The sequence below is a fragment of the Nerophis lumbriciformis genome, linkage group LG26 (genome assembly GCF_033978685.3).
Source record: "Nerophis lumbriciformis linkage group LG26, RoL_Nlum_v2.1, whole genome shotgun sequence".
Classification (NCBI taxonomy): domain Eukaryota; kingdom Metazoa; phylum Chordata; class Actinopteri; order Syngnathiformes; family Syngnathidae; genus Nerophis; species Nerophis lumbriciformis.
In genome coordinates, this window is record NC_084573.2 from 25,802,417 (window position 1) to 25,817,335 (window position 14,919).

The window sequence follows — 14,919 nt, forward strand, 5'->3', positions numbered from 1 at the left end:
CCGAGACCCACTGTCAGGGCTGTACGCTTAGCTTTTTCACTAAATTAGTAGCACATACATTTTTTTGTAGCACAGTAAAAAAATTGTAGCAATATGAAATGTCTTAAATGTCACAATTGCATTATTGATACATACTCATACATATAAACACAATGCCATCATAAGACCTACTGCAACGCTCAATTAAACACAGAGAACATCCCTAAACTGTGCTGGCACTGTCGCTAACACGAGTGTAGGGCTGGGCGATATGGACCAAAACCCGATATAGTTTGGCCTATAAACTAACCCATAAATGGAAATATTCGTTGACGTAACTAAATAGCTCCACCGTGTCTTGTTTTTTTCAATTTTCGGGACTGATGACGATCCCAAATACACAAAAACAAGTAAGAAAAGTAGGTTTTGTATAATAGGATCCCAACCTGAGAGGTATTTTTAGGTAAGAAAAAAGAAAAAGCCTGGCAAATCATATAAGAAAAGTCAAATACAATCTCAAATCTTCTTCAAAAAAACCATTTCCCTATGCTCAGTTATTTAGCTAGCAAAAGGACAATAGAGCAAAATGTGAAAAAGTGTCCTGGTTTTTCATGTTTAAACATGAATATAATTGACCTTTAACAATGGTGTTTTATAGGTAAACATTATTATAGGACATACACACAAAAAGGGTTAGGATTAGCCTCCCAGCGCCAGTGATCAATCACTGTCCATATGGTTATGGGTTAAATGGATCTCAAACATGCATACAGATGGGCAAAAATGTTCCCAAATTCGAATGGATTTATTTTAGGAGTAAAATGCGATGAAAGGGTTGAGTCCCCTTTTATTTTTATTTTTTTAAAGTCGCACCGTTTATTTTTAATAGCATTTGCGAGTAAATTTGTCGCACTGTACAGCCCTGACTGTGCTTGTGACATTATTGCTGAAGCTCTCAAACAAGTCCGAAACCTTTTGACACCGAGGTAGCTTTCAGTAAAGCTCCTGCATTTATTTAGCATACATTTTAGAGTTACGTGTGCAACTTTGTGTCTCTGCGTGAACAGTTCCAGGTCCAGTTCCCACTCAGTCAGTACGAGCCACACAATTTGAGGACCGGATCCTCCTCTACTGGAAAGAACCATCGGAGCCCAACGGCATCATCACACAATATGAGGTTGGCTGGCAAAAAAAAGAAGTTTGTAAATATTATGACACTTTTTTTAAAACGTGGTCTTTGCTACGCCACAGATCAACTACAGTGGTCTGCGTTCCTTTGACCCATCGGTGCCCCTGCAGCGCCCCGGGCTCCCGGTGTCTTTACCCTCCAACGCCACCCATCACCTTTTCTCCCAGCTCCACCCGGGGGTCACTTACCAGCTTTCCATACGAGCATCTACTTCCAAAGGATTTGGTACCGCCACCACTCTCAATGTGACGACCAATATTTCAGGTAGCCGACACAACAGATGTACCACATGTACTGCAGTCCTATGACGCATGTTACGCCGGTGTAAACATGTTGTCCCTCTTCAGCCCCGACAATTGATGAGTATGATGGCTCGGAGGCCTTTTTGAACGAAACTGCCACGACCATCACTGTTCTGTTGAAACCAGCCCAGGCCAAGGGAGCACCTATAAGGTAACACAGGATTAGACATGCAGTGTATGACATTTATCACATCCATTTTCACTGGCTCACGCATGTCTCTTTAGTATTAGCTACTGTAATTACCAGGCTATAGAGTGAGCGCACCTAAATATATAACATTTTTCATTCGATTTGATTTTGTACATTCATTTATTTACAAGCCGCAGCTGTTCACATTAAAAACATGGACTATTTACACAGGCGCTTGGGTTCATTCACAAATTTAACCAAAAAAACTGCCTGTAACGCGGCCTACCAGAGAGGCCATTGAGCACGGCCTTTGTCCTTCTCCTCTTCTTGCGGTGGAAGATTTCCATTCCGTGTGGCAACTGTTTATTTTTTAGGTGGGTCGGTCATCTTCAGCTTTAGGGCTCCATCCTGTGCATTTTGTCGTGTCTTTTCCATGACGAGGATAAGTTCATAACGCTCTAAATGGCTGACTGAATGATTGTGTGTGTGCGTTTGGTTTAACCCTTGTGCAACCCTAGGGGCCAAAACTTGCATTCCATGTGTTTTTTATGTGATATGATGTTTCAGTTTGAAGGTTAGCGGTCTGAAATTTTGCCAGGTTTTTTAAATATTTTTTTTATAAAATTGCATTGTGTTTTTGTTTGCAAAGTTGTTAAAATAGGATACAAAAATAAAGTGTACACACTTTCTTCAAAGCCAATTTTCGGCACCCATTACTCTAATTATAACTAATATATTTTGCAGCTGAGATAGGCTCCAGCACCCCCCGCGACCCCAAAAGGGACAAGCGGTAGGAAATGGATGGATGGATTTTTTAACAGCCTGTAATCCTGGTGTATTACTATGCTTTTTCCATGAAAAGTTAAATAATCTCATTCTTGCCGATTGAAAAACAGGAAAATATTGTTTTGGTGTAATTGCAGAAAAGCATGAGCATAATTTTCAGAGCTTAGATGAGCGTAAACGAGTTAAACTGCTCTTAAACCACTGAAATATATGAAAGTGGAATTGTCTCACATCAACTTATATATATCAATATGATATTAATACATATGCATATATTAATAAATATACAAATACAAATGTGATATTCAAATAAATAAATAATTTGTATAAATAAACGCGTATTTGTAAACATATTTTTGACATTTGAAAATATATACAAATAAAATTTATGAATATAAAAATGTGACATACAAATAAATCAAGAATTTGTATAAATAAACATATTTGTAAATATATTTTTGAGATTTGAATATAAATATGCTTGATTTTGTATTTGTATTTGTATTGAATTTGCATATGTGGATCGCTTTTTTGCTTTTGTGTCGATGAGACATTCCTACCACAAACCAGATGCAAAAATAAATGTGACCGAGTTTGAATGTGGAGTTACACACTCCCCTGAACAACCAGCAGAGGGCACTGCAGCCAGAGCGGTCTGGGTCACAGACATGGTCAGACACTGGCGAGCCAATCAGAGGCACACTAGGAAGGGTCATATAGTGGATTAAATGGATGGGTAAGTAATAACTAGCATTGATAACTCTTTCAGGTGTGTTGTAGTAGTGCCATGGTTGTATCTACTAGATAGTTTAGTCAGTCACTCAGCTTTTACAGGTGTTGATGTGACGACGACGTCTGGCAACGTTAGCCAGCTCGCAGCTAACGACGTAGAGCTAAGGCCAAGGCTATTAAGGCCTACTTCAGTAGTAGTAGTAGTAGTACTGAAATACTGTATCTGTACATTACTGGAGGATCTTTTTTTTCTCCTACTTCCACTTTTACTTCGTTAGATATATTGGATGTTGCCAGACGTCGTCGTCACATCAACACCTGTAAAAGCTGAGTGACTGACTAAACTATCTAGTAGATACAAGCATGGCACTACTACAACACACCTGAAACAGTTATCAATATTAGGTATTACTTACCCATCCATTTAATCCACTATACAACCATGGCACTACTACAACACACATGAGACAGTTATAATTACTAGTTATTACTTACCCATCCATTTAATCCACTATATGACCATCCGTAGTGTGCCTCTGATTGGCTCGCCAGTGTCTGACCATGTCTGTGACCCAAACCGCTCTGGCTGCAGTGCCCTCTGCTGGTTGTTCAGGGGAGTGTGTAACTCCACATTCAAACTCGGTCACATTTATTTGTGCATCTGGTTTGTGGTAGGAATGTCTCATCGACACAAAAGCAAAAAAGCGATCCACATATGCAAATTCAATACAAATACAAAATCAAGCATATTTATATTCAAATCTCAAAAATATATTTACAAATATGTTTATTTATACAAATTCTTGATTTATTTGTATGTCACATTTTTATATTTATAAATTTTATTTGTATATATTTTCAAATCTCAAAAATATATTTACAAATACGCGTTTATTTATACAAATTATTTATTTATTTGTATATCACATTTGTATTTGTATATTTATTAATATATGCATATGTATTAATATCATATTGATATATATAAGTTGATGTGAGACAATTTTACTTCCATAGAAATGCAATGAAAATTATCTTGAGCTGTTAGATATAATGTTGCAGATATATGTAAAGAACTCAATAAACACAACCAAGTCCTGCCTGGTTTTTCTGTCATTCTAGCTCTGTACTGTAAATTAAAATTGTTGTCTACTGTATCAAAATCAATGTCATGAATTCTTGACCTATTCAATAATTCATTGCCCAACCTCAAATATTCCACTTCGCAACATAGCTTGCATTTTTCCATTATAAAAAAACCCCAGAAAAACAGGCCATTAAACATAAAAAAATAAAATAAAGTATATAAATTGATAGATCGGAAGTTGTTAAAAGATATTAAGCATAGATCGGAAGTTGTTAAAAGATATTAAGCGTTGAAAGTAAAAAACAAAACACAATTTTTGTTGACTAGTGACGCTTTAATGAGCGGATCCCTTTTGGATCCTAAGAGTGCTGTAGGTGTGTATAGTCAATCTTAACCTTGCACAAGGGTTAATGTGAACAATTTTAATGGTCCAATGTGACATGTTTGGCACTTTCAGATTTTTGAGTGCAGTGAGATTTGAGTACCTATTTAAGGTTTCATGTTAAAATTATGTCGGTTTTAGAGTCTATTTAGTGTTTTCGATGCTTATAAGTTGCTGTGAAAGCTGTGCGGAGCACTTTAGATACATATAATATTCAGAAAAATTCCTACTTCACGGAAATTCCCCTATCATTTAAGTAGAAGGGGTCTGGAACTTCACCCCCACCATAATCGAGGGAAACACTGTACATCAAAATGTGTTTATCAATATTTTTAGAAACACATTATTTTAACCATTACATGGATGTGTGAATGGTATAACATTGACTTTTTTTTTTTTCAACAGTGCCTATCAGATTGTAGTGGAGGAAGTGAATCCCCGGCGAACACGTCGCCAAGCCTCCTCCGACTGTTATGAGGTAATTATGAGTACATACAGTGAATACACTATCCACTGTTATAGGTAAATATGAATACATACAGTGAATACACTATCCACTGTTATGAGGTAATTATGAATACATACAGTGAATACACTATCCACTGTTATAGGTAAATATGAATACATACAGTGAATGCACTATCCACTGTTATAGGTAATTATGAATACAAACAGTGAATACGCTATCCACTGTTATAGGTAAATATGAATACATACAGTGAATACACTATCCACTGTTATGAGGTAATTATGAATACATACAGTGAATACACTATCCACTGTTATAGGTAAATATGAATACATACAGTGAATACACTATCCACTGTTATAGGTAAATATGAATACATACAGTGAATACACTATCCACTGTTATAGGTAATTATGAATACAAACAGTGAATACGCTATCCACTGTTATGAGGTAATTATGAATACTTACAGTGAATACACTATCCAAACTAAAATGTTTCATAGCAAACATGCATTATTTGGCTCGAGTGTCCATTGAAATCCGTCTCTCATAAAAGAAATATGTGTCAAGTACATTTTAAAACTCGCCTTCTTCCCTTCTCTGCCAGGTTCCTGTTTCCTACCACAGTGCATCAACCGGTGGATCTCCGTATTATTACGCCGCTCAGCTGTCGCCCAGCAGCCTCCCAGAGCCCCTCCCGTTCACCGTCGGAGACAACAAGACATATCAGGCATGCGTTTTAGGCTCAAGTGTGTCGTTTTCCAGGAGGTCCCCCATTTATGGACCTGCACGGGCATCAGCTGAAATCCAGGTTGTTTAAGCGAAACTGTTGTCTGACGGTCAGTTGCTTTTTTAAAAAAAAATCCACAGGGTTTCTGGAATGCTCCTTTGGCCCCAAGGAAGAACTACAACATCTACCTTCAAGCTGTTAGCAGCACTGAGCGGGTAAATATTTCTTCACATGGGGACTAAATAAGCACACAATGAACTTTAAAAAGTTCAACGTGCAAACTTCTGCAGATGGCAAATAGATATTTACTGTGTGAAAAATGTGACTCAGCTAGTGTTATTTCTGGAGGCTTATATATAAAGGGGAACTATGATCATTTTAATCTACATTTTAAGCATCTCTTTGTGGTTTAAAGCAGTGATTCTCAAACACCAAAGATTCACTTGAGTGATTAGTGTATTATTTTCCTATATTCAAACACAGTGTTACTGTTCAAACTGTGTGTAATGTTACAGTGGCCAACTTGTTGAATACAACCTCTGCCTTGCTTTTAATGAATACTTATGCCGACTAGGCTACTGTATTTTATTGTTGGTCATTAGGGTGGTACTTAGAGAGCCAAGTGTTTTCTGAAGTGGTACTTAGTGAAAACAGTTTGAGAACCACTGGTCTAGATAATACGTATTGAATATGCTTTGGTGTAAATGTTGCATAAATTCTGCTCCAGTCAATTTTATACCCTGTTTTTTTGAGTCCGTCTGCAAGATGTTCGATTCTGGAGGCGTTCCCAGATTGCAAATAAAACTACGCCCCACCCGCTCCAATATGTATCTTGAAGTCGTCGCCGCTATTATTTTTCCAGACACGGTCGAAAATAAACTTTATAATTGTTGTATAGATTCACCCGGTCACAACAATAGGTACACCTGCACACTCGCCAATCAATTCAGACCTCCTAAAAAAATGTCACTGCATGTCGCACGTCGGTATTATTATGCACATGCTATAATTATATGAAGATAATACTTTATCTTACATTTTTGATTCCTCACAGCCTAAATGCATCAACCTTATGATTTGACACTTGTTTAACACAAGTATACAACATTATAACATTTGTAAGAGAGAAATGACAAAATTCATCATATACTGAACAAAAATATAAACGCAACACTTTTGTTTTTGCTCCCATTTTTCATGAGTTGAACTCAAAGATGTAAAACTTTTACTAAATACACAAAATACCTCTTTCTTTCAAATCTGACTAAATCTTTTAGTGAGCGTTTCTTCTCCGCCAAGATAATCCAGCCCATCTCACAGGTGTGACATATCAAGATGCTGATTAAACAGCATGAGTATTTCACAGGTGTGCCTTAGGGCAGGTCCCCAACCACTGGGCCGCGGCCTCGTACCTGTCCGTGGATTGATTGGTACCGGGCCGCACAAGAAATAAAAAAATAATAATAATATATATACGGTATATATATATATATATATATATATATATATTTTTTTTTTTTTTTCTTTTTTTTTTTTTCTTAAATCACCATAAAAAACAAAAGATACACTTACAATTAGTGCACCAACCCAAAAAACCTCCCTCCCCATTTACACTCATTCACACTCATTCGCACAAAAGGGTTGTTTCTTTCTGTTATTAATATTTCTGGTTCCTACATTATATATCAATATTGATCAATACAGTCTGCAGGGATACAGTCCGTAAGCACACGTGATTGTACTTTTTTATGACAAAAAACAAAACAAAAAACTTTGGTTATGCAAACCAATTGTTGCAGCAGCTGTCCGGGTGGCTGGTCTCATACGTTCATGGAGGTGCACCTGCTGGATGTGGAGGTCCTGGGCTGGTGGGGTTTCACATGGTCTGCGGTTGTGAGGCCGGTTGGATGTACTACCAAATTCTCTGAAACGCCTTTCGAGACGGCTTATGGTAGAGAAATTAACATTAATTTCACAGGCAACAGCTCTGGTAGACATTTTTGCAGTCAGCATGCGACTGCACGCTCCCTCAAAACATATGAAATCTGTGGCATTGTGCTGTGTGATAAAACTGCACATTTCAGAGTGGCCTTTTATTGTGTGCAGCCTAAGGCACACCTGTGCAATAATCATGCTGTTTAATCAGCATCTTGATACGCCACACCTGTGAGGTGGGATGGATTATCTTCGCAAAGAAGAAATGCTCACTGACATGAATTTGTGAACAAAATTTGAGAGGAATAGGTATTTTTGTGTATGTAGTCAAAGTTTTAGATCTTTGAGTCCAACTCATGAAAAAAAATGGGAGCAAAAATGTGTGCGTTTATATTTTTGTTCAGTGTAGTACCCTTTTAAACTTCCAAAGCAAAGACGGCTCTCACTCAACAATAATACATTTACATCATATTTCCTCTGCCTTTTTGTTTTACCACTTGTGAACTGTGGTTTTGATGAAAACTGATCTACAACGCCGCACATACTCAGAACGTAAGCTTGTCCCAGTCAAAGGTTATGTCAAATGTATATGGAACTGTAATTTTCTTGATTAATGTTGTGTTTTGTGTGTGGATTCGTGACTCGTTTGTGGTTTCTGTGCTTCAGGAGACTAAAACGCAGTGTCTGAGGCTGGCTACGAAAGGTAAGTCATTCTAAAAGTTGTCATGCCACTTTTGTTTTACCCTATTTACTTGTTTTTTTCTCACTCTTAAGGTTTTTTTTTATATTTTCAGTAACAGATTGTTGTAAACTGAATTACCAACGTATCATCCTCTTACTTGATGGAGTGTTGGATAAGAGCACACATCCGCGTCATGAGTATTAAGAGACATAATACTAGAGAGAGAAATGTGTTTGTGTGTGAACGGCGGGAAAGGATCAGAGTCTACAGTCGAGATGGGATGTTTTTATCTGGGGCCATATGTTTGACAGACTAATACACTGCTTTTAAAAGGTGCTTGTTTAATCCCCGCTCATGCACCACCAAACACACAGAGTTGTTTTGAGGAAAGATTTTATTAATGGCAACTGATGGATCAGAGCTGTTTAGAGGAAGGACATAAGTAAGGTGAAAAACATGGCTGTTTTATCAGGGAAATCCACTATCGTTTGCCTAAAACATGTCGTTTGCCTAAAACAGTCATGACATGTTGAATGAGACTCCAAGACTAGTGACTGGTACCGCTCACATTTGAACCGGTACCTGAGAATCAATACCGTTACTCAATGGTATACAATTTTGGTATCTTTGTGTGTGTTAATAAATATTAATTGTTTTTGATAATGAAATCTTATTTTTCATTGCAAAATGTACTGCTGTCCACTTGTTCCATCTTGTTTTATTGTAACATTTCTGAGTCACATTTGCATGTATGACATTGAGTTGTAAATAACAGTTGCAAGTCCAAAATGTTACATAAAAGTAGTGTATAGGTTTTGGTGGGTTTTTGTTGTTGTTGCACCTTAAAAAGTGTTAATACTGTAAGTATTGCACTTATTACCAGCTGTTTAAATTGAACGTGCATCTTAGTTAACAGATTTGGAGGTGTTGAAATCGCCATGTAAAATGGCTAATGCTAATCAATACCAAAGCCAATGTATTTTAGCATCAAGCTAGCGCCTTTGCGGAAAAGAGGAGCCTTGATTTATTTAGGTTGGAGTGTTTTTTGAGTCAATTGTTTTTTGGGGGGGGCATTGGAAATTGCTACATTACTGAGAAGTAGTTTGGCTGAGTCCGCTCTCATTGCTGCCGGCTGAGTCGTCAACCGGGCGTGACATCATGAGCAATACAAGTGCCGTAACATGGCACCATTGGATTTTTCAATGAATCGGTGCCGGCGGGATTCGGTCCGTCCCAAAAAACTATTGGATCCGGTACCCATCCCAACTAGTAACTAATTTTTTTCCCACAACATCTTTATTGTCATGATTTCTTATTTATTTCCTTTATTTCCTTTACAACATACATTTTAATATACCTTGTATATTAAAATTGAGGAAATGAGAAAAAAACAAAAACAGTAGCGCGGTGACTACTTTGTCGAGTGCGGATAAACGGAAGGCAAGTGTAAACACACAGCAGCAGCCCAAAACCTGCTCTCTAAAAATACTTAAAAATGTAATGAAAAAAAATGTCATGTTAGTCAAACGACTAACCAGAAAGGTCAGAGTGGGTGCACATCCTATTGTGGCGTGATCGTAATCGAGTATTGTCAGCCTTCACTGAACTGACAGACCTCGCTTTGCCCTGATAGACCTTGAAGGATTGTTAAACTAGACTGTAAAAAGGGACATTATTTCCAACACAATCAGCTTTAATGACTGCAGAATGAATCATTAAAGCTGATTTTTTTTTGAGTGCGTGTGTGGGTGTGTTGCACAAAGGCCAGGTTATGGAGCAGATAGAGCCGTTTGGGGCAGGATGGCACGAGGATATGGCTCCTCGTGCAATCATTACCACTCACATATTACATACATCCATTTCTTTTCATGCAATGACCTGCCTGATTGTACATATAACTGGTGTTTGTAAAAACGTTTACTGGTAGCGAGTAATCTAATTACTTTCACACCGTTACCGATGCATTTGATGTGACGTGGCGCGCTACTTTTGATGTGGTTTTATGTCAACACGACACCGTCAGAAGCACAGCGAGGTCAATGCAGGATATTTCTTTTTACTAATGAGAACAGCAACCAACAGCACACTAAAATGAACTTGATATCCAATAGGAAGCGGCAACATCACAAAACAAACATGTAGTACACGCACACATACACTACTACTGCGTGGGAATAATGACCAACCAATATATGAATGAAGTGACAAGCTTGACATACAAGCAATACCTTGTTTGTGGACAAGGAGCTATGACAGCCATCGAAGCACATTTGATCTCTTTGTTAACCATCCATCCATCCATTTTCTACCGCTTGTCCCTTTTGGGGTTACGGGGGGTGCTGGAGCCTATCTCAGCTGCAGAGACAACACAATAAAGTGAAAAGGTTCAACAGAGCTGTTAAGCTAACAAACACAGCTCAGCTAAAATACTGCGAAACTTTGCAACGGGCATCGCCTTTTAAAGGCACACAAACACACTCTGCTTTCATGAAATATCTCAACTACCAGATATATATATTTTTTAGGTAATGCAATATTTACTTGCCCAAGTAATTAATTACATTTATTGAAAAGTAATTGTATTAGTAATTCCATTAATGTTTTGGTAAAGTTACAAGTAAGTACAATTAATTACTTTTTAAAAGTAATTTTCCCAAAAACTGCATGTATTGTAAAGGAGGACACACTGCAAGTTAAAATCGAAACTAGTTAAATGGACTTGATGAATGTTTTGCATCTTCATCAAGCCCAGCTTCGAGCAGGACACATAGACATAGGGCATGTCCCCAAGTGGGGGCTCGGTTCCAATTTGGATGGTGTCTCATTTCACCTCTTAAAAAAAGGGACAATCGGGAAAGCTCATGTTAGCGTCGTCGTCATATTGCAACTGCTAACAGGCGTCTCTCAAATAGGCCATTGTTTGCTTTTGTCTCGCAGCCCGAAGAGGTAGAAATATGAGTGAGGTGACAGAATTGAGATTTTCATGCAGCGATAAGGGAAAAACACAGCGAATGGTCACAGAGGTCAGGCGACATGTCGCTTCCTTTCTCTCTTTGCCCGTCTGCAAGGGCGCGTGCATCGGAGCGTGCATCGGGAGGGAGGATTAAGTGTTGGTGGTCCTATTAGGTCATCTTGGCTATTGTCATTGCTGCCTCAGGCCCTTTTTATTCTCTGCATGTATGTGAGCGTTAGTGTACTGACCTGGATACTTTTTTTTAACAGAAATTAGAAGCTACTGTGCACATTATGAGGTCGCACTTGGAACCTTTTTGACTTTTGCTTACAACAAAGGTAAATTTGGATGACCGTCAGTCATATCAGGTGTTTTTCTTTTTATGTAGTACCAATATTTTAGTACCAGTACCAAAATGTATTTTGATACTTTAGTTGTGAGTTCAATCCCGGCCTCGGGATCTTTCTGTGTGGAGTTTGCATGTTCTCCCCGTGACTGCGTGGGTTCCCTCCGGCTTCCTCCCACCTCCAAAGACATGCACCTGGGGATAGGTTGATTGGCAACACTAAATTGTCCCTAGTGTGTGAATGTGAGTGTGAATGTTGTCTGTCTATCTGTGTTGGCCCTGCGATGAGGTGGCGACTTGTCCAGGGTGTACCCCGCCTTCCGCCCGATTGTAGCTGAGATAGGCTCCAGCGCCCCCCGCAACCCCGAAGGGAATAAGCGGTAGAAAATGGATGGATGGATGGGAAAAAAAAGAAAGGGGGATCAAAAACAAAATGTCATTATTGGCTTTATTTTAACTAAAATCTTATGATATATTCAACACGTTTCTTATTGCAATCAAAGAACAATTTTGTCATTAAATAAAATAGTGAACATAGTAGACAACTTATCTTTTAGTAGTAAGTAAGCAAACGAAGGCTCCTAATATGGCTGCTGACAAATGCAGTAACATATTGTCATTTGTAATTCTATCATTTTGTCAACATTGTGATGATTATTAATCTATTTATTCATTTACTGTTAATATCTGCTTCCTTTATGTCTTAACATGTTATATCTACACTTCTGTTAAAATGTAATAAGCACTTATTCTTCTGATGTTTGATACTTTACCTATGTTTTGGGTGATACTACAAATTCTGGTATCAATCCAATACTAAATAGTTACAGTTAGAGATGTCCGATAATATCGGCTTGCTGATATTATCGGCCGATAAATGCTTTAAAATGTAATATCGGAAATTATCGGTATCGGTTTTTTTATTATCAGTATCGTTTTTTTTGTTTTTGTTTTTTATTAAACCAACATAAAAAACACAAGATACACTTACAATTAGTGCTCCAACCCAAAAAACCTCCCTCCCCCATTTACACTCATTCACACAAAAGGGTTGTTTCTTTCTGTTACTAATATTCTGCTTCCTACATTATATACCAATACAGTCTGCAAGGGATACAGTTAATAATAACAATATATCAATATATATCAATACAGTCTGCAAGGGATACAGTTAATAATAATAATATATCAATATATATCAATACAGTCTGCAAGGGATACAGTCCGTAAGCACACATGGTTGTGCGTGCTGCTGGTCCACTAATAGTACTAACCTTCAACAGTTAATTTTACTCATTTTCATTAAGTACTAGTTTCTATGTAACTGTTTTTATATTCTTTTACTTTTTTTTTTATTCAAGAAAATGTTTTTAATTTATTTGTTATTTTATTTTATTAATATTTTAAAAAAGGACCTTATCTTCACCATACCTGGTTGTCCAAATTAGGCATAATAATGTGTTAATTCCACGACTGTATATATCAGTATCGGTTGATATCGGTATCAGTTGATATCGGTATCTGTAATTAAAGAGTTGGACAATATCGGAATATCGGATATCGGCAAAAAGCCATTATCGGACATCCCTAGTTACAGTATCATATATTGGTAATAATTAATGTTATTATTTGTCCAGGGACTAGAGATGCGCGGATAGGCAATTATTTCATCCGCAACCGCATCAGAAAGTCGTCAACCATCCGCCATCCACCCGATGTAACATTTGATCAGAACCGCACCCGCCCGCACCCGCCCGTTGTTATATATCTAATATAGACGATGCAAGGCATAAGTGAGGTTATAAAGCTTTTGCCTGTTAAAGAAAGGAGACTGATCCAATGCAGCACAGACATTCGCGTGCCACGCTGTCACGACCCAGACGCACACCAGTGCGCAATCATATGGGAGCCGCGCTGAGCGCACCTCCAAGCGCGTCTCGCTGCCGGCGACGGCCGGGTATGGGCCCGACGCTCCAGCGCCATCCATTTTCAGGGCTAGTTGATTCGGCAGGTGGGTTGTTACACACTCCTTAGCGGGTTGGCCACCGTCCTGCTGTCTATATCAACCAGGGTGAGCCCCACCCCTTTCGTGAGCGCACTGCGCGTGGAGTGACCCCTGTTACGCGCCCCCGGCAACAGGGGTGGCGGGCAGGTAAGCTGCGCGGGCGGAGCGCGCGGAGTGACCCCTGTTACGAGCCCCCGGCCACGGGGGTAGCGGGCAGGTAAGCTGCTTACCTGCTGCGCGTGACGCCGGCCGCGGCGAAGGCGGACGAGGCGGGGTGTCGGTGCGGTGGGCGCGGTGGTGACCCTGGACGTGCGTTGGGCCCTTCTCGCGGATCGCCTCAGCTACGGCTCCCGGTGGGGCCCTCTCGGGGGAAGGGGCCTCGGTCCCGGACCCCGGCGAGGCGTCCCTTCTCCGCTCCGTAAAAGTGTCCATCTCTTTTTTTTTTTTTCTTCTGTTGTGGCATATGCTGCAGGTGCCTGCTCGTTTTTCGTATGTGGGTAACAACATTTAACTATGTATATATATTTCCGAATTGGTTTAACTGCCACCCGCCTGAATCTATTTAAAATCTAATTTTTTTTTATTTCAACCGCCCGACCCGACCCGACCCGCGGATAAAATCTAATTTTTTAAAATTTCATCCGCCTAATCCGCGGACTCCGCGGTTGTGCCCGCAAACCGCGCATCTCTACCAGGGACATATTTCCTGAGTTTATAAACAATAAAAGACACAATATTTTGAGATAATAAAAAATATCAATATACCGGTATTGGTTGTAGTAACAACTATATACGGCTCTAGTACTTGGTATTGTTACAGTCGATGTCTGTGTAGATCCACCCATTTGTTTATATTGAGGAGCGCTAGCATGCTGTTAGCAGTGAGCTCTTGTATCCTCCTACGGTGTGGAGTGAAACGTGTTTAGCTATTCCTCGTCCTGCAGGGATGATACTTGTAAGAAACTTACTTTATTTGTTGCCATGGAGGCGAGGATTAGTGATTTAGAAGTAGCTAATACACTGCCGATTGCGGATGGACGTTAGCTGCTAGCTAGCTGGCCATGTTTTAATACACCTCCTCCAGAGTGGTGCTTCAGTGTGAAAAGCTTAACCTTTATTGTTTGTTTTTAAGTCAAAATATATCCAGTCTCCTCCTTATGTCTCCACAGTTTGTCTGCTTGTAAGTGCGTATGCGTTACCTAACATCAAA

At 39.1% G+C, this 14,919-nt stretch overlaps 1 protein-coding gene across 14 annotated transcripts in view; it reads left to right on the top strand.

Annotated features, from left to right (window-relative positions):
- Positions 1 to 14,919, top strand: part of ptprk (protein tyrosine phosphatase receptor type K) — a 196,429-nt gene that overhangs the window by 131,403 nt on the left and 50,107 nt on the right. For all 14 annotated transcript variants that reach the window (XM_061987114.2, XM_061987103.2, XM_061987101.2 and 11 more), the window contains 7 exons: positions 1,047 to 1,156; positions 1,231 to 1,432; positions 1,516 to 1,621; positions 4,993 to 5,065; positions 5,666 to 5,788; positions 5,929 to 6,003; positions 8,390 to 8,426. In XM_061987114.2, the coding sequence (XP_061843098.1) occupies positions 1,047 to 1,156; positions 1,231 to 1,432; positions 1,516 to 1,621; positions 4,993 to 5,065; positions 5,666 to 5,788; positions 5,929 to 6,003; positions 8,390 to 8,426 (726 nt within the window). The remainder of the gene's footprint in view (positions 1 to 1,046; positions 1,157 to 1,230; positions 1,433 to 1,515; positions 1,622 to 4,992; positions 5,066 to 5,665; positions 5,789 to 5,928; positions 6,004 to 8,389; positions 8,427 to 14,919) is intronic.